General features: G+C 41.7%; 1 protein-coding gene across 6 annotated transcripts; it reads left to right on the top strand.

The window, feature by feature from the left end:
* The first annotated feature begins 6,162 nt into the window (after nt 1-6,162).
* LOC115200113 (KAT8 regulatory NSL complex subunit 3) lies at nt 6,163-22,693 on the top strand. 6 transcript variants are annotated; one of them, XM_029762851.1, is made up of 22 exons: nt 6,163-6,423; nt 6,954-7,226; nt 7,408-7,578; nt 7,775-7,865; nt 7,977-8,162; nt 10,428-10,559; nt 12,907-13,023; nt 13,111-13,209; nt 13,630-13,701; nt 15,360-15,434; nt 15,579-15,736; nt 16,058-16,121; nt 16,304-16,492; nt 16,606-16,762; nt 17,070-17,147; nt 18,710-18,886; nt 19,123-19,210; nt 19,410-19,537; nt 19,969-20,075; nt 20,187-20,385; nt 21,808-21,923; nt 22,015-22,693. In XM_029762851.1, the coding sequence occupies exons 2-22, from the start codon at nt 7,015-7,017 to the stop codon at nt 22,015-22,017; spliced, it is 2,619 nt and encodes an 872-aa protein (XP_029618711.1). In that variant the 5' UTR covers nt 6,163-6,423; nt 6,954-7,014; the 3' UTR covers nt 22,018-22,693. The 6 variants fall into 6 exon arrangements, with proteins under 6 accessions (XP_029618711.1, XP_029618717.1, XP_029618713.1 ...); XM_029762857.1 differs by lacking the exon at nt 17,070-17,147 and having other exon boundaries at nt 21,811-21,923; XM_029762853.1 differs by lacking the exon at nt 6,163-6,423 and having other exon boundaries at nt 7,015-7,226; nt 21,811-21,923.
* The last annotated feature ends 27 nt before the right edge of the window (nt 22,694-22,720 follow it).

Genomic DNA, 22,720 nt, shown 5'->3' with positions numbered 1-22,720 from the left:
TTGACTTGTTTTAAGGACATTACATCAAAGTTGGATCAGCCTGTGTTGTGGTTTTCCACTTTAATTTTGAGTGTGACTCCAAATCCAGACCTCCATGGGTTGATAAATTGGATTTCCATTGATTATTTTTGTGTGATTTTGTTGTCAGCACATTCTACTACATAAAGAAAAAAGTATTTAATAAGATTATTTATTTTATTCAGATCTAGGATGTGTTGTTTAAGTGTTCCCTTATATATATATATATATATAAAAACAAATCACGACAGCTGTGATGGAAACAGGAAGTTTCAGTACCATTTTATAAACTCAGACATCATTTGTTCATTGGACATGTGGGATATTTTTCTGTGGTAAAATGTATTATGCGAGAAATGGCGGTGGAAACAACTTTATGTGGAAATATTGATATAATAACCATCATATGGAAGTAAACTTGGAGTCCGCATCCCACTACAACTCGGGAAACCATGCAGTTTATGAGGCTACAGATTAAATAAATAATGATGAACTTCACATAGTGGTGAAAGTGCAAGGTGATGAGCTTGATGCTTCTTTCCAATAAATGTCTAGGGTCTCATTCTGGTGACATGATGATCGATGTTTGACTGTCAGTTGACAAATATTATTGTAGACAAGCCTACCCCCACAATATCATGTAGACTAGCCTACCCCTACAGCCTACTGTATCTGCAAGCTGTTGGAGTGCCCATGCCTATACCAGAGAGGCACGTTTTCTATTTAATGCAACAGTTATTGTGACAAAACTACACTATATATACAAAAGTATGTTGACACCCCTTCAAGTGAGTGGATTCGCCTATTTCAGCCACACCCGTTGCTGACAGGTGTATAAAATCGAGCACAGCCATGCAATCGCCATAGACAAACATTGGCAGTAGAAAATACCATGCTATTTGAAGAGGGTGCTCAACAACAAACCCCTGCTGTCTCAGGGGTTCAAAGATCAGCATCCCTGAGTCACCTCTTCACTGTTGATGTTGAGACTGGTGTTTTGCAGGTACTATTTAATGAAGCTGCCAGTTGACGACTTGTGAGGTGTCTGTTTCTCAAACTAGAAACTGTAATGTACTTGTCCTCTTGCTCAGTTGTGCACCAGGGCCTCCCACTCATCTTTCTATTCTGGTTAGAGCCAATTTGCGCTGTTCTGTGAAGGGAGTAGTACACAGCATTGTACGAGATCTTCAGTTTCTTGCCAATTTCTCGCATGGAATAGCCTTCATTTCTCAGAACAAGAATAGACTGGCGAGTTTCAGAATAAAGTTCTTTGTTTCTGGCCATTTTGAGCCTGTAATCAAACCCACAAATGCTGATGTTCCAGATATTCAACTAGTCTAAAGAAGGCCAGTTTTATTGCTTCTTTAATCAGAACAACAGTTTTCAGCTGTGCTAACAAAATTGCAAAAGGGTTTCTAATGATCAATTAGCCTTTTAAAATGATAAACTTGGATTAGCTAACACAACGTGCCACACAGGAGTGATGGTTGCTGATAATGGTCCTCTGTACGCCTATGTAGAAATTTAATTAAAGAATCAGCTGTTTTCAGCTACAATAGTCATTTACAACATTAACAATGTCTACACTGTATTTCTGATCAATTTGATGTTATTTTAATGGACAAAAATGTGCTTTTCTTTCAAAAACAAAGAAATGTCTAAGTGACCCCAACTTTTGAACGATAGTGTATATGTTTCCAATGTATTTTCTCTATCATGTAGTTTAAATCCACCATAAATTCTAACTCAAAACAAATGTGGTAAGTTAAAAATATTCATTTTGTAGTATTTATAATATCCACATTATGACAACAAAATTAAACCCAAATAGGATACCTATGTGCCATGAAGAGCTACAGTAAATTACAGTAAATTAGCAACAACACAGCTTTTGGTATTGGAAAATCAACCAAATTAATGGACTGTTCTATCACCTCCAAAATCCTGAAAACATAGCATGCAAAATGACTTGATTCACATGAATGTAGACTGGATTCTGATGTAATGCTACTAGCTAGGGGTCTTGTAGGGAAGTAGAGAACTTCACATGCTTTTAAGTAGTGGGTCTTTTGGAAGTAGCCTACCCTCTCCTCCTCCCCACCCGTAAACAAAAGTGAGAAAAGTGCTTACCATACTGCTTACATAAGAGCCACTGCTTTTCAGGATTCAGGGCAGGCACCGGCCAGGGCCTCAATTATCAATGGTGCGTGCGCACAAAAAAAGACAACGCTGTACATACCAGTTTTACCGCAAAGGTTGGTATTTAGCCATTTTGAACTTGAGGGAAAAATGTATGTATCTCCACGTAAATCTCAGATCATATGTACACACAAGATCTAGTGGATGATCAACTGTATTGCAAGCAAATATTGTTATTTGGGGGGAAATGGAGGTGTTTGATGCACAGCAATTATAATGGTAGTAAAATAAAAACATTAAAACGTAAGTCTAATGCTCAAACGTATGCATTTGTCATTGGTGGGAGATCGCAGCATGTGGTTAATATATTTATTTTACTTTTATTATATAGGCCTAAATCTTGATTATATTGCAGGGCATGTCTCTCCTTTTCTGATATGACTGGTTTATTCCTGCTAAACAACAAATATTGGGCTACCATTTATCCATTGCTCATTCAATAGACAACCATGCTCGAAAGTAAATAGACCGGTAGCCTATTTAAAATATTTGACAGTATGGGTAGGCTAAAGTATTGCTGTGCAACATGTGCGTGACATTTTAGCCCCACAACCGCAGGGCTCTCCAGAGGGTGGTGCGGTCTGCACAAGGCATCACCGGGAAGCTTCTATCTCAAGGCCATCAGACTGTTAAATAGCCATTACTAGCACAGAGAGGCTGCTCCCTACATACACAAACTTCAAATCATTGGCCACTTTAATAAATGTAACATTAGTCACTTTAGTAATGTTTACATATCTTGCATTACTCATCTCATATGTATATACTGTATTCTATACTATCTACTGTATCTTAGTCTATGCCACTCTGACATTGCTCGTCCATAAATGTATGCATTCTTAATTCCATTCCTTTACTTAGATTTGTGTGTATTAGGTATTTGTTGTGAAATTGTTAGATATTACTTGTTAGATTTTACTGCACTGTTGGCGCTAGAAGCACAAGCATCTCGCTACACCCGCAATTACATCTGCTAAACACGTGTATGTGACAAATAAAATTTTATTTGATTTATTTAATCTCAGAGCCTATACCAAGGCAGGAGATAGAAACACAACCATGTATTGATGAACAAAATATTGAACATCAATTCCTCTTTTGCATAGAAGTGTAGGCTCTAGGCAGCACTTTTAAATTGTTTGAAAAGACAATCAATCTTGCAGAATGTGTGGCCAGTGTTTGGCACTCGCTATAGAGCCCCACAGTGGAGGTGTCATAATACGCATAAAACCTAGCGGTCAAACAGGGAAATGGTTCCAATCGTTTTACACCATTCATTTTTACCATAGGGAATTATAGAAACACTTAAAATGGTGTTTCGTGTAAGCTTACCCTGGCGTGACGTTTTGATAACCATGTAAATCTTTCGGACAAAGTGACTTTTATCCATATATTTGGCTCTATTTACTCTCAGATTAGAAAATGCTAATTAGCATCAAAGTAGACAGTGGTAATTAGCATCAAAGTAGACATCATGCAAGACTGCAAATCCCTGCAAGTTAATCCTCGATTTGTCAGTCTTGTCCAGATCATCATGGCATTTGTAGTTATTATAAGGCAATTTATATGCTTAAAGGTAATGATTAAAGAATTCCACCCTGAAACGTAACTATTAGGGATCATTAGTTTATGTAGCATGTATAATGAATAATTAAAGTACTAAATGTAAGTCCAATAAGGTTCGGTAGAGACATGTGAGGGAGAGAAATGTGTGTGTGTGACTAAGAAGATACCGAGAACAATTAAACTGTGTATGACTTGACCTGGCTAGAACTCTGAGAAACTTACGATAGGACAGGGAGTCCTTTCAAGGTTCCTCTAATCTCGGGGGGATGGAACTGCCAGTTTGGTAATGATGAACAGTGGTGACAACCATGGGGAAGGATACATTCTACCTACTGTTCGTGTGTGTGTATGTGTGTAGGCTATCTACTGTTTGTGTGGAGGTATGTGCGTAAGTAGGGAGTGAGTTATAAAATAGCATGTCTTTGTATTGTGGATTTTTGAACGTTCTCTGAATAAACTGTACGGACCTTTTGCATAAGCTGAGTCTTTGCCTAATTATTATTAAACCCAGGATCTTACAAACCTTGGGGATTGGTCAAAGCTTAAAATAATTGTTAGTTATCATCATTGGGATTGAAAATTCTCGAGACATTTTGACAGCCACATTAGTAGCTAATTAGCATTTCATTTTTGGGGGGCAAATACAGGCGAATATATTGATAAGTCACTTTGTCCTAGAGAGATTTACACGGTTATCAAAACGTAACGCCAGGGTAAGCCTACACGGAACACAGCCCTTATTTTAAGTGTTTCTAAAATTCCTTATGGGAACAATGAATGGTGGAAAAACGATTGGAACCATTTCCTTGTTTGACCGCTAGGTTTTATGGGTATTATGACTCATACTGTGGTACTATTTAGGCGGCATGCATTTTCAGTTTGAAAAATAGTATTTTTAAGACTTGACTTCTCAGTAACTGGGAAACATTGTAACAGTCCTGAACTACTTTGTTGTTATTTATCTCCTGCAGGCCTTGCTGCTGCTGGCGAGGGCACACTCCTCAACCACCTTTAGTCTCTCTGTCGTTCTTCCTCAGCCCTGTTTTGTTGGGTATTAACCCAAAGAATGAGTGCGTGACAAGCTGGTTTGCATGCCTGGAAGTCCATGTGTTTCCCTCTGACTGGACTTGTGTTGGGTCTGGATCTAATGTTTTCCCCCATGCCAGCTGCTCGTTCTCTGGTTTGTGGGGTGTCCATTTGGCCCACTGCTGCAGTTTGAGTGGCTCATAAGGCGTGTCCAGGCACACAGGAGGTTCGGTGAGGGCACACTGCTTCTTCTCTTCACCCTTGTCTGGCTGAAGCACAGGTCTGGTGGTGCCTGTGTCAAGGCCCTTGATACCAGCAGAGGAGTGGTGGTTCTGCCCGGTGTCAAGGGTGAGGCCCCTGGTGCTGGCAGCAGGGTAGTGGTTTTGCCCAGTGTTGAGGGTGAGGCCCTTGGCGTTGGCAGCAGGGTGGTTGTTCTGCCCAGTTTCGAGGACGGAGAACTCTGAGCAGGCAGCAGGGTGGTGGCCCTGCCCAGTGTCAGGGACCATGGTGCCAGCAGAGGTGTGGTGGCTCTGCCTGGTGTTGAGGGCTGAGACCTTGGAGCTGGCAGCAGGGTGATGGCCCTTCAGGTGACTGTTAGCTAGCTAACTGAACTAAGTTACTGTACTTCAACATTAGCTGGCTATAAACTGTACTGTTGTAGCTCCATAGACCTTCTAATATGTGGATGGCGTGGGAAGAAGCTCCAAAAATCACCTTCTCTCTTCAGGATGTTTATTGTAGATAAACAGTAACTAAAGTGTTATAACTTAACTCCAGTTCAGATCACACATAGGTGTACATATCAGGGACATACAACATAATTGAGGAACCAACAGAATAACACTTAACCTAATTTACAATATCATGACAATTGGAACATACAGCTGTCAATCATGTAGGAATCAAAGTAGGCGGGACATACTGCTTCTGTGGCACAACAATATTTTCCATAACCAAAAAGATTGTGTTTTCAGCTGTTTCAAGCTGGTGTACAAAACCTAAAGTAAAAGACGCAAAAACGAAACGTAAGAACGGAAACAGAAATAGCGCACATAGAACACATCTACAGCTTCTTAGACTAGCTGTCAACGAGAATGACAGATCTATAACTCACATTTCTATGTGCATTTAGTGTGGTTGTCCAAAAAGTTACATATTGCAGCTTTGAAACAGCAACATTTTCTCTCAGCCTCATTACAATATGTATAGAATAGCATGAGCTTGGCTATAAAACTGCACATGACAAAATGTATAGAATTGTAGGAAATTAGCTGTTTCCCCCTCAGAAAGACCTTGCGAAGGACAGGCGAAACTGCGGTACGAAACTACACTGAGCACCATGAAATGCACCGTCCTTAAGAAATAGGATCCAGTCCGTGTTTTGTATATGTGTGCAGAAGTGACTGTGGCGGTGGCTCGCGCCCACGCAAAACAAAAGGAATTCTGCCGTAATACATCAACGAGGCGTAGCTAGTAGCTAACGTCAGTCCTTCTCAAATTTGTGACAAAATCTAGACGTAATTTCTTTGTTGACATTTATATATGACTTAATTTGGTGTAAATTATTGTTCGATTGCAAATACGTAATGCTATCAATGGCAGTAGCATGAAACGGTGAGTAGCCGATGCTACTAGCGCGTGCTAGGTTTAATGCTACGTTACCATGTTGGCTAGCTAACGTAATGTTCGCCTTGTTAATATTTGCTACATTAATACACGTTTTAATGCCCTGTATAGTTATCAGTTGTTAGTTACCCCTTCTGTTAGCCATGCTCTAACGTTAGTTTAATGAATATATCGTGTTGTTGCTAACTAGCGTTAGCCGTCTAGCTAAGACATGTAGTTAGCCAACTTGTAACGTCATGTCAACAACGCAGAGCTTGCGTACCGCGGTGTATTTTACTATCAACATTAGGGGAACGTCTCTGAAGAAGCAATGTACTGTAGCTCGCTAAAAGAATGACGTTACGTGTAACTAGTTAGCGAACGTCACTTGACTAAGCTGACGTTACAAAATGGATAAGAATGGTGCTTGTACTAACCAGCTGTGGGCTAAAGAGGAGGGGTACAAATTACATGTGATGTCACATGATGACGTTTGATGAATATGATAGTGGTATTGATCACAGTTCCTCCTTGTTCAGGCTTGGATTGAAAGCAGAACTCTGTCTCAGAACTGTAGGGCCCTTGGGGCCCCAGTAGAGGATGCACCGTGGTGTGGACAGGGACTTCCAGACTTCAGCGCGGAGGATGGGTACATCCTTGCTGTTCCAGTTGTCTGTCCATGAGCGTGAACTGGACTTGGTGTTCCTGGACCACAGCTATGCTAAGCCATGGAATGCCCACCCGGACGCCAGCAGTGCCCGGCCCACGCGCATGCTGTTCGTCACACCCCGTCGCCAACCTGATGCCGTTCCGTGAGTTTCAACCCTCATTATCCTCACCGATGACTCATTGCCCAAACAATTTTAACATTGAAAACCTGTCTGTCTCAGAACAAATTTCATTTTGTAGCAGTAGCTTTATCACGACAATAATAAAGTTACAGCTAAAACTGGATGACAGCATTTACTGAAGTATGTTTGTGTTCTTTTGCAGGGAATCAGACCTGTCAATAGATGTGGAATCTGTCACGCCTACACCTATTCCACTCTATGACAATCAGAAAGCACGCAGTGTTATGAAGGAGTGTGAGCGACATGTTTTATTTGCTCGCACAGTTGCCGAGGGTCCCCCACCCCCTGACGACTGGGAGGAACACATCAACAAGTGAGTGGCCTCCACCCAACCTCCCTTTGAATAACCCTATTGAGGTTTAAAAAATATATCTATGTTCCGTAAGGACTTATGTGTTGCAGATACCTTGTTTGCTCAGCTCTTGTATACACCGTCTTTGTCGCAATCTCCATTTCAAATGGTGATAATCATCAGACTTCATTACTGATATACACTGCTTGTATTACAGGGCTGGATGGTCGGTCATTCAAAACAAGTTGTTTAATAAGGTGCTGAAGGCTCTGCAAGCTGAAAGACTGGCCCGGCTGGCCAATGAAAACGTGAGTTTATATGCACCAACTAAATGCTTTTGTATGTGGTGCTGATTCAGTTTCAATGACTATCAAAGTTCCTGTCCCTCGTGTCTTACCATCCCTTCCTCTGATTCATAGGCCTCCAATGAGCCAGTATTGCGCAGGATTGCCGTGGACAAGTGTGCCCGAAAGGTGCGCCATGCACTGGCCAGTGTCAACTGGGACACCAAATTGACCCAGTGGCTACACAGCACCCTGATAGAATCCCTCAGTCTGGCCATGCTGGCCGCTTACCTAGATGTACTGCAGACACTCAAGAGCAAGGTACTCCTTTCTGTCTGTCTCTTTCTCTCTCAAAATGTGTTTACACATTATTTGATGTTGTGACATGCGTTCTTATATAGAGGGATACATTCTATCACTGTGACAATCATCAAATAAAGCTTTTTTTATACCGCACATTTCAGACATGGAATTCAACACAATGTGCTTAACAGGAATAAACAATGAAAATGAATACTGAAGTATTTACTACACAACAGATATAAGAGGATTAAAAACTAAAGAATAACAATCAAAACTGAACGACTTTAAGATCTCTTAAAAATGTCCACAGTTTTGGCCCCCCTCAGGTTCTCTGGCAGGCTATTTCAGAGGCTGGGGTCATAATAATTAAAGGCTGCCTCTCCATGCCTGTTGGTCCTAGGCTTTGGGATAGTTAAAAGGCCTGCGCTAGAGGACCTGAGAGACCTACTGGCTAAATGACTTAAAAGCCTGTCTGACATGTATTGGAGTGCACAATTGTGGCTTGATTTTAAAAACTAATAGAAGAATCTTAAAATTAATTCTGAAACTCAAAGGCAGCCGGTGCAGAGACCTAAAAACCGGTGTAATGTGTGCTCTCCATCTGGTCTTGGTCATTACCCGTGCTGCAGCATTCTGCATGTTTTGCAGTTGACCAATGGCTTTCTTGGGTAGACCAGAAAGGAGATCAGTACACTAGTCAAGCCTGCTTGTAATGAAAGCATGGATGTGTCTCAGTATCAGCCTGAGAGAGAAATGTTCCTCAGTTGGTAAAAAGCTATTTGGTCACATTCCTGTGTGTTTTGAAATTGAATTCAGTATCTAAAATAACACCTACGTTTTTTACCTGGTGTTTTATCTTTATTGCTTGTGAATTAAAATGTGCGGCCATATTCTCTGTGCTTTGGCGCCAACAATAAGTACCTCAGTCTTGTCTTGATTTAACTGGAGGAAGTTGTTAGCCATCCAAGTATTTAAATCATTAATACAGTGTAATTTATCCGTGGAGCTAAAATCCTGTGGTGACACAGATGTAAAGTTGCGTATCGTCTGTGTAGCAGTGAAAATCAATGCTGTGCTTTCTGATAACGCTGCCAACGGGTAACATGTATAAACTGAACAGTACCGAACCTTGTGGAACACCACATGTGATATGTATTTTCTCTTAAATCCAAGAATACAAGGACAGAGAGCTGTTGAGCATCTGCGTTGGGTCATTTACCACTTTAACTAAGGCTGTCTCTATGATGTGGTAGGCCCCAAAACCAGATTGGAATTTAGCAAAAATACAGTTTGCACTTGAAAAACAAATTTAGCTGTTTTGTAATCCAATTTCTCCAGAATTTTGCTTAAGAATGGAAGGTTGGAGATTGGCTGACAATTGCTAAGCGCTGAAGAATCTAGATTACTTTTCTTCAGAAGGGGTTTCACCATAGCAGTTTTTACTGCAGTGCGGAAAGTGCCTGTGAACAGGGAGTGATTTGCAATAGCTTACACGTCTTCAGATATGCAATTAAAATCTGTTTTGAAGGTGGTGGGGATAGGATCGAGATGGCTGTGTCAACCAGGGAAAATAAATCCATAGTGCCTTTGTGGTAGGCTAGGACACATCATCAAAACTCTCATCAGGTCTTGCTTGACTGATACCCAGCCTAACGTTTATCTTATCTCTGAAATATGCCACAAACTCATCACAGTTAGATGTGGAGGGAAGTTCATATAGGTTTGCGGGGGTAGGATTTATCAGGCTATTAATGGTCAAGAAGAGCACTCACAAATTATTCTGATTATTAGTGATCAGGTTAGAAAAATTAGCCCGTCTGGCAAGTTGCTTTCTCAGAATGTCATAATGGACCTGCAACTTTGACTTCATCTACTTCCGTTTTGCCTTTCTGTAATTTCTTAAATGTATTCGTTTCCTCACTCATCCAAGGGGTTCTCCATTAGGATGTTGGCTTTTTCAACTTTACTGGAGCTATGGCATCAATGGTTGCCCTTTTATTTGCTATTAAAGTTATCAACTAACTCATTACGAGGAAGGCAGAATCGGTGATGGAGTATTGTTCACACTCAGTTAAAATCTGTAGCAACTTCAGAGGTAAGATGGTGTTTCTTAATAATGCGTTCAGTATTACTCTGTGCTATGGGCAAAAAGGTAGTAGAAAAATACATAGTGGTGATCAGATAAAGCAGCAACAACAATAGTGGATATGTCAATAGAAAGCCCGTTGGTAATAATCAGGTTCAGAGTATGGCCAGGATGACTCAACATCTCTGTCTGTGCAGTTGCCCTCGCTGATTGACAGGATGCTGCTGACTTCATCAGTGAAGACTGGAGCGGCCGGTGCAGAGGCCCTGTCTCTGCTACTGAAGAGGCCCTGGGATCCAGCCGTGGGCGTTCTGTCTCACAACAAACCGGTAGGTCTCTAATGCTAATCCCTATCTGTGGTTCTGGGAGCAATCTGAATTCACTGCAGTCAGAATGGAAAAAGACAATGGAAACAAGCTCACATTCCGAATGGTAGTAGGGATGAAATTGATAGTTGTGGCAGGAAGCGCTTAGTAGTTTCATCTTTATACTGTTTTACAGTGCATTGCAAACGTATTCATTCCCCTTGGCATTTTTCATATTTTGTTGCATTACAACCTCTAATTTAAATGGATTTTTATTTGGATTTCATGTAATGGACATACACAAAATAGTCAAAATTGGTGAAGTGAAATGAACAAAAATGTAAAAAAATACCCAGAAAAGTGGTGGGTGCATATGTATTCACCCCCTTTAAATAAGATCTGGTGCAACCAATTACCTTCAGAAGTCACATCATTAGTTAAATAAAGTCCACCTGTGTGCAATCTAAGTGTTACATGATCTCAGTGTACCTGTTCTGAAACACCACTAAGCAAGGGGCGGCACCGTGAAGACCAAGGAGCTCGCCAAACAGGTCAGGGACAAAGTTGTGGAGAAGCACAGATCAGGGTTGGTTTATAAAAAAATATCCAAAACTTTGAACATCCCACGGAGCACCATTAAATCCATTATTAAAAAACGGAAATAATATGGCACCACAACAAACCTGCCAAGAGAGGGCAGCCCACCAAAACTCACGCACCAGGCAAGGAGGGCATTAATCAGAGAGGCAACAAAGAGACCAAAGATAACCTTGAAGGACTGCAAAGCTCCACAGTGGAGATTGGAGTATCTGTCCATAGAACCACTTTAAGCCATACACTCCACAGAGCTGGCCTTTATGGAAGATTGGCCAGACAAAAACATTGCTTAAAGAAAAAAAACAAGCAAACACGTTTGGTGTTCGCCAAAAGGTATGTGGGAGACTCCCCAAACATATGGAAGAAGGTACTCTGGTTAGATGAGACTAACATTTAGCTTTTTGGCCATCAAGGAAAATGCTATGTCTGGCACAAACCCAACACCTCTTATCTCCCCGAGAATACCATCCCCACAGTGAAGCATGGTGGTGGCAGCATCATTCTGTGGGGATGTTTTTCATCGGCAGGGTCTGGGGAACTGGTCAGAATTGAAGCTATGATGGATGGTGCTAAATACAGGGAAATTCTTGAGGGAAACCTGTCTGTCTTCCAGAGATTTGAGACTGGGACGGCAGTTCACCTTCCAGCAGGACAATGACCATAAACATTTAAATGTCTTTGAATGGCCTAGTCAAAGCCCAGACCTCAATCCATTTGAGAATCTGTGGTATGACTTAAAGATTGCTGTACAACAGAGGAACCCATCCAACTCGAAGGAGCTGGAGCAGTTTTGCCTTGAAGAATGGGCTGAAATCCCAGTGGCTAGATGTGCCAAGCTTATAGAGACATACCCCAAGAGACTTGCAGCTGTAATTGCTGCAAAGGGTGGTTCTACAAAGTATTAACTTTGGGCAGTTGAGTAGTTATGCACACTCAAGTTCAGTTTTTTTGTGTTATTTCATGTTTCACAATAAAAAATATTTAGCGTCTTCAAAGTGGTAGGCATGTTGTGTAAATCAAATGATACGAACCTCCAAAAAAATCTATTTTAATTCCAGGTTGTAAGTCAACAAAATTGGAAAAATGCCAAGGGGGTGAATACTTTCGCAATCCACTGTATATGCCTAACTTTGACCATTTAAAAAAATGAATGGTCCAGACATTGTTGTGTGATTTCATTGTTTTTCAGAAACTTACTTCAAACATCAAGCCACTCCCTCATCCTTGTTGTGCAGTATGGGGCACCTGGGGAAAAAAATAAAATAAACATGAAAAAAGGCACACACAAAAATACATCCTTTCAGAAACAGAAAATATATCAGTATAGTGATGCAGGTCTTTGTCATTCAGAACCTTATCCGCAACTTTATATTCCATTTTGTGCGACTCAGGCTGTTTCCCCAATGCTGCCGTGCAGGCCGGGTGTGTCCGTATAGTATACGGTACATCTAAAGACCTGCATCACTATAGTGAGAGCGTTTCTAAGATGCGTATTTGGGTGTTTTTGGAGCGTTTGTTCATGGGTTTTTTTAGGGCCCACATGCTACACAACAAGGATAAGGAACTGATTTGCTATTTAGGGTATGTTTCTCAATAAGTGAAATCACAAAGGTGTCTATGACCCTTCTATAACATTCCATTTACATAAAAGAAAAGAGATTTGGTCGTTAAAATAAATTATACTTTAATGTTTCTGGGTTGACTTGGGATCCTTTGATTGCATTTCCTATTGATGTGATAATGACTGGATACCTATTTCTATTTTGTATTGCAGAGCAAGCTTCCTGGCTCCCCACTCATCTTAATTGCACCATCAGGGCCCACCAATCCTGCTCTTTCTACCTCGCGCCGAATGAGATTTTGGCAGTCACAGCTCTCCTGCTTGGGAAAGGTTTGTATCTATTCATTCTCAAGTGTGATTGTGCATCACTGCGTTTTATACACACCCAATAGGTATAAACCAACATGTTTGTCTCAGGTTATCCCGGTAAATACCCACGTAAACAGTGGAGCCAATGTGGGCATCACTCAGTGTCTGGAGCACATGTTGGGCACCGTCAGGGCCAAAGTCATGGAGGTAAGGCTGCTATATGAACCTGAGGTTGTGTAGCCAAATATCTGTTCCTAATTGCCTAGGTCAGTGGTATTCACATTTTTTCAGCAGGAACTCCAACTGTACAATTGGGACATTTCAACAAATGCACTTACATTCATTGTACTTTCATCTCTTATGAAAATGAAAAGAAACCAATAAATATATTTACTCAATACAATTATTTCTCAAATCATCTTTCTGGAAATCATTTCTATATTGTCCCATACAATAATCTGCATTCTTATTTATTTTATTTTATTTTTGGCAACCCCAGTGCAGTACCCCTGTCTTTGAATACCACTGAACTAGATTGTTGCTGCAATTTCAGATGGTTCTTTGAAAGTTATGTGCTAGACTGTCTCTTTGTCTTTTTATTTGCCCTTCAATGTATTTATGAACCAGGTCCACAGTCACTTCCCTCACAAACCCATTATCCTGGTTGGCTGGAATGTGGGAGCGCTCATCGCCTGTCATGTAAGACTGCTGTCTCTTTCTACTACATGGCATCAACATTTTCTGAGAGCGTTCTCTGTGATGCTCAGAAAGTTATACAGTGCCTTCAGAAACTATTCACACCTTGACGTTTTTCATATTTTTAAGAGTGATTTAATTGTCATTTTTTTTGTAAACATTTTTTTTTTTGAAAAATTAAACATTTATATATGAATATTTATCAAATCAAGATAATATATATATATAACCCCCTGAGTCAATACATGTTAGAATCACCTTTGGCAGGGATTACAGCTGTGAGTCTTTCTGGGTAAATCTCTAAGAGCTTTCCACACCTGGATTATGCAACATTTACCTATGTATTATTTTCTAAATTCTTCAGTCTCTGTCAAATTGGTTGTTGATCATTGCTAGACAACCATTTCCAGGTCTTCCCATAGATATTCAAGCCTTTTAAGAATATTCACCGTCTTCCTGGTAAGAAACCCCAGTATAGATTTGGCCTTGTGTTTTAGGTTATTTTCCTGCTGAAAGAAATTCATCTCCCAATGTCTGGTGGAAAGCTGACTGAACCAGGTTTTCCTCTAGGATTTGGCCTCTGCTTAGCTCCATTCTGTTTCTTTTTTTTATGATTACAAGCATACCCATGATGCAGCCACCACTGTGCTTTAAAATTTGGACAGTAGTACTCAGTAGTGTGTTCTATTGGATTTACCCCAAACATAACACTTTGTATTCAGGACAAAAAGTGAATGAATTGCTTTGCCACATTTTTTGCAGCATTACTTTAGTGTGTTGTTGCTAACAGGGTGCATGTTTTGAAATATTTGTTCTGTACAGGCTTCCTTTTGACTCTTGTCAGTTAGGTTAATATTGTGGAGTAACTACAATGTTGTTGATCCATCCTAAGTTTTCTCCTTTCACAGCCATTAAACTCTAACTGTTTTTAAGTCACCAATGGCCTCATGGTGAAATCCCTGAGGGGTTTCCTTCCTCTCCGGCAACTGAGTTAGGAAGGATGCCTGTATCTTTGTAGTGACTTGGTGTATTGATTCACCATCCACAGTGTCATTAATAACTTCACCATGCTCAAAGGGATATTCAGTCTGCTTTAAAAAAATATATATTTTTACCTATCTACCAGTAGGTGCCCTTCTTTGCAAGTTATTGGAAAAACTCCCTGGTCTTTGTAGTTGAATCCGTGTTTGAAATTCACTGCTCGACAGAGGGACCTTACAGATAATTGTATGAGTGGGATACAGAGATGAGGTAGTCATTAAAAAAACATGTTAAACACTATTATTGCACACAGAATGAGTCCATTCATCTTGTGACTTAAGCAAATGTTTACCCCTGAAATTATTTAGGCTTACCTTAACAGCGGGGTTGAATACTTATTGACTCAAGAAATTCCAGCTTAAATTTTTTAAATTAATTTATAAAATAATTTAAGAAACATAATTCCACTTTGACATTTATTGGTTATTTATTGTGTGTTGGCCAGTGACAAAAATCGGGCTGTAACACCATCAAATTTGGAAAGTCAAGGTGTGAATACTTTCTGAACATCTGGTGGTTATTGAAAACAATCCTTGTGGAATCTGAGCTCTGATCTGTGTTGTGATTGGTGGATGTGACGTTGGTGCACTGCACATATTGACGTGGTTGTCCTCTCCCAGGTCTCTCTCATGGAATACCTGACTGCTGTGGTGTGTCTTGGCTTTCCACTGCTAACCATCAATGGACCAAGAGGGGTAAGGAAATGTGCTCAAATGTTTCTTGCATTGTGGAGACATTTAGATATGATGCTTCAACTTGTCTTACACAGATCAACAATTTTGCCACATGTCTCTGGATCTTAGATGTGTATTGACTGTTTTTGTATTGTTGACTGGCAGGATGTGGACGACCCCTTACTGGACATGAAGACACCAGTGCTGTTTGTGGTTGGTCAGAATGCTCTGCAGTGTGGCACAGAGGCCATGGAGGAGTTCCGAGAGAAACTCAGAGCCGACAACAGCATGGTGGTGGTGGGGGGAGCCGACGACAACCTCAGGTGGGTTTACTCTAGGACTGGGAATTGCCATACCATATTATCACAATACTTAGGTACCCATACGATATGTAATTCAATTGTGTATGAATCACGATTCTTTGTTTTGCAATTCCATGTTCCAAACATTTTGCTCACTATGTATTTTTAAGACGGAAAGGTAGCAGCAGTTGAAAGCATTCAGTCACTGAATGTTTTCTTGTGAAGACAAAAGGCCTGAAGGTTTCACTGCTCCAATTTTTTTTCTGCAGGGCTATTAAATTGAAGAATTTGAGTGCATCAGAGTTTGTTTGTCATTCCTAATGAAATGGTTTTCTTCCTCAGAATCAACTCCACAAAGATGAAATCAGAGGGACTGACACAGACCATGGTGGATCGCTGCATTCAGGTTGGTCCATGTCGCTCTTGTGCTGTAAAGAAGCCATAGTGTTTTTATTCAAACAAATTTAGGTGAAGATTCTATAACAACGTCAAAGGATTTTAAGAATTTAACCCTAGCCATCAAACTCATCACATGGAGTGTCATTGAAATGCTTTTCATGTAGATATACGTCTGTCTCTCCTGTGTAGGATGAGATAGCAGACTTCCTGTCGGGGGTGCTGACGCGGGCGGAGAGCCACGGCCACGGCTCAGGAGAGCTGAGGGACCTTGACACGGAGAAGAAGAAGAAGCCTAGACGGGAGCTGCCCTTTGATCTGGAAAGGGGCCGCCCCTCCTCCCCTGCCCTCAGAGTACCCATATCCCCCTCCGGCTCTGAGGTATGTCCTGCATCAGCTCAGGCACGCTCCGAAAGACTTGCAAGGAAATGGTAGGAATAATATATACATTGCTGATCATTTGATTGGCTATGTTTTTATGGTTGTGTCCTCAGGACCTGTCCAGTGTGTGCAGTAGTCCCACCTCCAGCCCCAAGCCAAAGACGTCGGGACTGTCCCCAGCACAGAAGTCCAGTCTGATCACTGCCACACAACTCCTCAAGACCCATATGCAGCGGTCTGGGACTGTGCTCACACACAAGCAGGCACAAGGTTTGTGTGCCAACTAGCATGTATGAAAACAGACGCAGACACACACCACAGCTCTCACATTTGACACATTTGTTTGTGAGAACTTGTTTTAATGAGTCATTTAACTCTCTTGCCAATGGGTTTTTCAATAGCTCTGTGGGCTTGAGAAGATGTGAATGCGATATTGAATGGTGAAAATGGTTTACTTGGACACATCTTGTTAGGGCAGTCACAACATCAGAAGGGCACAATGGAACGTGACTATCTTTTCATCCCTTCTCTACTCTCTTTCGACTATCCTTCCACCTTTCTTTTCAATTAATTTCAGCCCAGTTTGCTGCTTTTATGAAACAAAACATGCTTGTGAGGAAAAATCTTCCTCCTGGCACTCCCTCCTGTGTCTTTGGTAAGTATGTCTTTCTCCTTTCTTTTCTCTTCCTTTCTGTCTGCCATCTCCCTCTTACTGCCAGATCATTGATGTACATTGTTAACAGGGTCATATAACAATTTTAAGTGAACAGTGTACATACACTGAACAAAATATAAACACAACAATTTCAAAGATTTTACTGAGTTAGTCCATATAAGGAAATCGGTCAATTTAAGTAAATTTATTAGGTCCTAATCTATGGATTTCACATGACTGGGAATACAGATATGCAACTGTTGGTCACAGATACCTTAAATAAAAAAGGTTAGGGGCGTAGATCAGAAAACCAGTCAGTATCTGGTGTGACCATTTGCCTAATGCAGCGTGACACATCTCTTTCGCATGGCTGTGCGAAGTTGCTGGATATTGGCGGGAACTGGAACACGCTGTCATACACGTCGATCCAGAGCATCCCAAACATGCTCAATGGGTGACATGTCTGGTGAGTATGCAGGCCATGGAAGAACTTCAACATTATCAGCTTCCAGGAATTGTGTACAGGTCTTTGTGACATGGGGCAGTGCATTATGCTGAAACATGATGTGATGGCGGTGGGTGAATGGCACGACAATGGACCTCAGGATCTCATCACGGTATCTCTGTGCATTCAAATTGCCATCGATAAAATGCAATTGTGTTTATCTGTAGCTTATGCTTGCCCATACATCACCCCACCACCACCATGGGGCACTCTGTTCACAAGTTTGATATCAGCAAACTGTTCGCCCACTGCCTGGTACAGTTAACCAGGATTCATCTATGAAGAGAGCGCTTTTCCAGCGTGCCAGTGGCCATCAAGGGTGAGCGTTTGCCCACTGTCGGTTACGACGCCAAACTGCAGTCAGGTCGAGACTGGTGAGGATGACGAGCACACAGATTAATTTCCCTGAGACGGTTTCTGACAGTTTGTGCAGAAATTATTTTGTTGTGCAAACCCAGTTTCATCAGCTGTCTGGGTGGCTGGTCTCAGACAAACCCGCAGGTGAAGAAGCCGCATGTGGAGGTCCTGGGCTGACGTGGTTACACATGGTCTGTGGTTGTGAGGCCAATTGGACATACTACCAAATTATCTAAAATGATGGAGGTGGCTTATTACATTCTCTGGCAGCAGTTCTGGTGGACATTCCTGCAGTCAGCATTCCAATCGTGCACACACTCAAAACATCTGTGGCATTGTGTTGTGTGACAACTGCACATTTTAGAGTGGCCTTTTACTGTCTCCAGCACAAAGTGCCTCTGTGTAATGGTCATGCTGTTTAATCAGCTTCTTGATAACCCATCCACCTGACAGATGTGGCATATCTCAGCAAAGGACAAATGCTAACCGGGATGTAAATTTGTCACATTTCAGATACATTTTTTTGTGCGTCTGGAACATTTCTGGGATATTTTATTTCTGCTCATGAAACACTTTACATGTTGTGTTTATATTTTTGTTCAGTATATTCCATTATACTTTGACAAGTGAGTTTGTGATCAGGGTTGGAATGGTCTGGTCTGTTTATCCCAGTCAGTGATATTCTGTGTCTGTGTTTCAGTTCCTGTATCCAGTGAGCAGACTGAGGGCCTGGAGAGAGACGAGCTACGGGCCCATCTGAAGAGGAGGCAGACTCCCAGCCCCACTCCCACCAAAGCCTCCAAGAGAGCCAAGATTAAGGTGACCATTCTGCATGGAGAGACAGCAGGGGGCGCTGTCAGCGCTACAGCACAGGAAGGTAACTGGCTCAGATTTAACTATGAGCAGTTTTCTGAACCTCTAAATGAATGATCCAGTAAAGAGAAATTGGAAGTTGTTGCCAAATGAATTGAAATATGTGTGGGGCTTATCTGAATTTGTATCATATATTTTCTTCCACCATTTCAAAAGTCATTAGAAACCATTTTCAATGTTATAGTGTGATGTTGTCTGATCAGATTTGGCTGATTTTCTTAATTGTCTGTTCTAATGCAGGGGGTCCTCCTGGGAAGCCCCTGGCTGTGACTGTGGGACAGACTGTGTCTGGAGCCAAAGAACTCTCTGGACTCCTCACATCCCAGCGGTAGGCCTGACACACACACGCACGTGCGCACACAATGATCTCCAACTCCCCAGACAATCTCCTGTTGGGCAGTGCTGTGTGCAGCAAACGGATTGAGTTTTGGAAGTTGTTGAATAGGAAGTTGGTTGGAAGTTGTTGAATAGAAAAAATCCTATGGGGTGGGTAGCTACCACAGCTCTGGTTATGTGTGTTACTGCAGGTCTGGTAGTCTGACAGAGGTGTCTAGTGCCCTGAGCTCGGGGTCCAGCTCTTTCCACAACCTGCAGAGTTGCATGGTGTCAGGGTCCTCCTCACCAGTCCAGGCGCAAGCTCCTGCTACTGCCCAAGGTATCTCCTACCTGCCTGCACGACTGTCCTAACTCGGCACAGCAGCGGATCTCAAAGATGACAGTCTAGACACTGAACTACAACCAAAAATGTTGTACAGTATATTTTCACTGATTTGTTAGTTGTAATGCAGAGGAACAGCAAATCCATCACACATTTAAAAAGGGGAGAGTTTTGTTTTATGTCCTGATTTTGAGCACTTCATGAGAACAACCGATCTGAGCAAACAATGATATTGATTACTTGTAGCCTTACTTCTGCATTATCTATGGAAGCTTAACCGTTGGACTTTTCTACCAGAGGTTGTTTTGTCGATTGGACGAATAGGGGTGGATCTCAACTGTCGTCAGTAGTTGTGTTGTTGAGCCTTCGGTATTGACTGTGCGTAAATGTGAGCAGTGCTGATTCATTCTCGCTGTGTTTGTGTGCAGCACCTTCCGCCAGCAGCCTCCTCCAAGGCCTAAGTTTCAGTCTTCAGGAGATCGTGACCAAATCCCCTAGTCTGCCCACCACCACAGCTAGTATGGGCAGCATTCAGGTACACCCTGGACTTTTCTCATGAACCTGCAAAAGGTCTACTCAGTAATGTGAGTTTGTGTCTGTGTGCTGACTCATTGTCTGACTGACTCCACCTCTCCTCTCCCCCCAGGCCTCTGGTGGGAAGCCCCAGGGTCAGGTCCTTAGCTCCATAGGTACTGGCAGCAGCACTCTGCTCCGGGCAGTGCCTGTGGTCTCCACTGGAGGGCTGTCCAAGACCACTGCCATCCACCAGCTACTCACCAATGGCGGGCTGGCCAAGCTGGCGAGCAGCCTCCCCAGCCTGGCACACATCTCCACCCAGAGTGCCGGTACGTCCCGAACTGCCAAACCACGGCGGCCACGCTGAATGCCCAGGGTTCTCCTTAACCCCTTGATTTTCGGATAAGCTAGAATAGCAGGACGGGCCCTATCGCCAGGTCACCTTGGCCACACTACAGATAGCTGACTGAGATAGTGGACAGCATGATCAATAATGTGTATGCAGATAGTCATCCATGAGGATCCTAGGTGTGGTCAGTATCAGGAAAGCCAGACCTGTAGCCATGTAAAATCAAAGTCTACAGATTTGTATCGTAAGGGATGATGTGTTTTTGTACTCATGTTCATGTTTGGAAGAGCCATAAGGAAAACATCAATGAATACATGATCCAGGTGGATGTGACATTGGAATTAGCAGTTTGATGAAGTCATGTTTAATACATATTGTTTATGTATTAGTCTACACATGTCAAATGTAAATGTTCAAAATGCTTACATGAGAATCTTTGAATATGTTCATGTTTGCCCGTAGTTTCCTTGATACATGGAACTCATTGATACAAAATTGTTGCCATGATAATTGTGAATCAAGAGGGACAAAAACAAATGGACATTCTTGCATTTTGGCGTTTTGAATATCGCCTAAATGTCACATGACAACTGACGATGTCAATGGCCCTGTTCAGACTGCATTTGTTCACCAGATCTGTCCACTCGGTAGATGCCTTTTTATGTTTGTTTCATTTTGATTGCTTGGTCTTCATGTTACATTTTGTAAATCCATTAATTAAATCACCTGCAACAAGCAAGCAGCAGCCATGATTCCAGATGCACGCAAGGACCCACGGACTCCCTGGACTTGGTAGAGAGGAAAGACTGAGGAGAAGTAGCAATAATATTCACATCCGGCATACCACCTGTTTCTATCATTGCAATAAAGACTGGAAAATAACCCATGTTTTCATTCCTCTTTTTTTGATCGAGAAATGGCTGTTGCTGTTGCGATATCCAAGTTGTCCACTCCTTTCCCAGGATTGCTGTTGTCTTTGATAGCTTCTTTTTTTGTAATTCTGTACAAACCTGGAAAGGAGTGGACAACTTTCAAACCTGGATTAATAATAATTTACGCTAAGAGTAAAACGGCACTCCTCTCTCTCTAGTCTACATCTCTTGACATGGACTATTCTTACCATTGAGAAAAGCAAGCCAGACATGACAATACAGGCAAAATGCAAAAGAAGCCCTTGGGCACTGAGTTGTATTTTAAGAACTATTTGATTTAGAGATGTAAAAAAAAAAAATCTCATTGGATTAGCACACACTGCTGGACACCGCTATTCAGGAATTTCAGTTGGAATGTTGTCTGCTTTGCTGTGTCTGAGGGGAAAATGCTGTCTGAACTAGGCTTGACACCCAGTTCTAGTATACATAACTGAGTAGATGTGTAACCCATACCATCACTTTGTTGGCAGCAGGGCTCAGAGCCCCCACCATTATAACTGTGATGCTGCGAGGACAGCCCAGCAGAATGACTGCGCTGGGCCAGGCTGAGAGGCCACTGATGCTGTCCAAACCACCTGATATGAAGGTGGGTCTCCTCACAAGCAGCAATATGTTAACTTCTCCATCACGTTTTCTAAAATGAAGATTTGTTTTCAAATCAAAATACTCTATTGCAGTGATGAACCCAAAGACCGCACGCATCATGCCAGATGTGATACTGTCATCCTGGAGGAGTGACTGGACGGGCTATGATCTGACTCCATAGAAAAGGAGTGTAGCCATGTACCCCCTGCCCTTATGTCTATTCTCTCCCCAATGCAACAGATGAACACTTGGCGAAGGGTTCCTTCCCCATGGTGTGAGCTGACTTGTGTAGTGGACCAGTCTCCATGCTGCAGGAAACTTCATTAGCCCAACAGCCATATGTATGGTCACACTCATTTCAGTTAAGAGTTGAAGATGGTATAAAATATTGAAGGTATTTTATTTTTGTCACATAAGGTCTCAGTTGACACTTTTTTGTAACCCTCAGCATCATTGAATAGAATGTCACTGACTTACAGGCAATGGATAATGTAACAGCCATATGATAGTTGTATATGTGTAGAGGGGAAAGTATTGTAATTGTTGTTACCTGTTATTTTCTTGACCATTTGATCTTTAAATTAAGCCTGTCTTTTGAGAGCATTACATTTTTTTCTATATGCTTTGTTCTGTAACTTTGTTTGGCTCCAGTTAGGTCAAGGGATTTCTAATTTGACCATCATGGGAGGAATTATGCTAGGTGGAATTTTACAGCTAATATTGTTTCATGTTTAATTAAAGCCTTTTGGCCTGGATGTTTCAAAAGCCGAACCATGGAATTGATTTCTCAATTAATGT

This window comes from Salmo trutta, chromosome 9 (assembly GCF_901001165.1).
Source record: "Salmo trutta chromosome 9, fSalTru1.1, whole genome shotgun sequence".
NCBI classification, from domain to species: domain Eukaryota; kingdom Metazoa; phylum Chordata; class Actinopteri; order Salmoniformes; family Salmonidae; genus Salmo; species Salmo trutta.
This window is presented reverse-complemented; position numbering and strand designations above follow the sequence as displayed.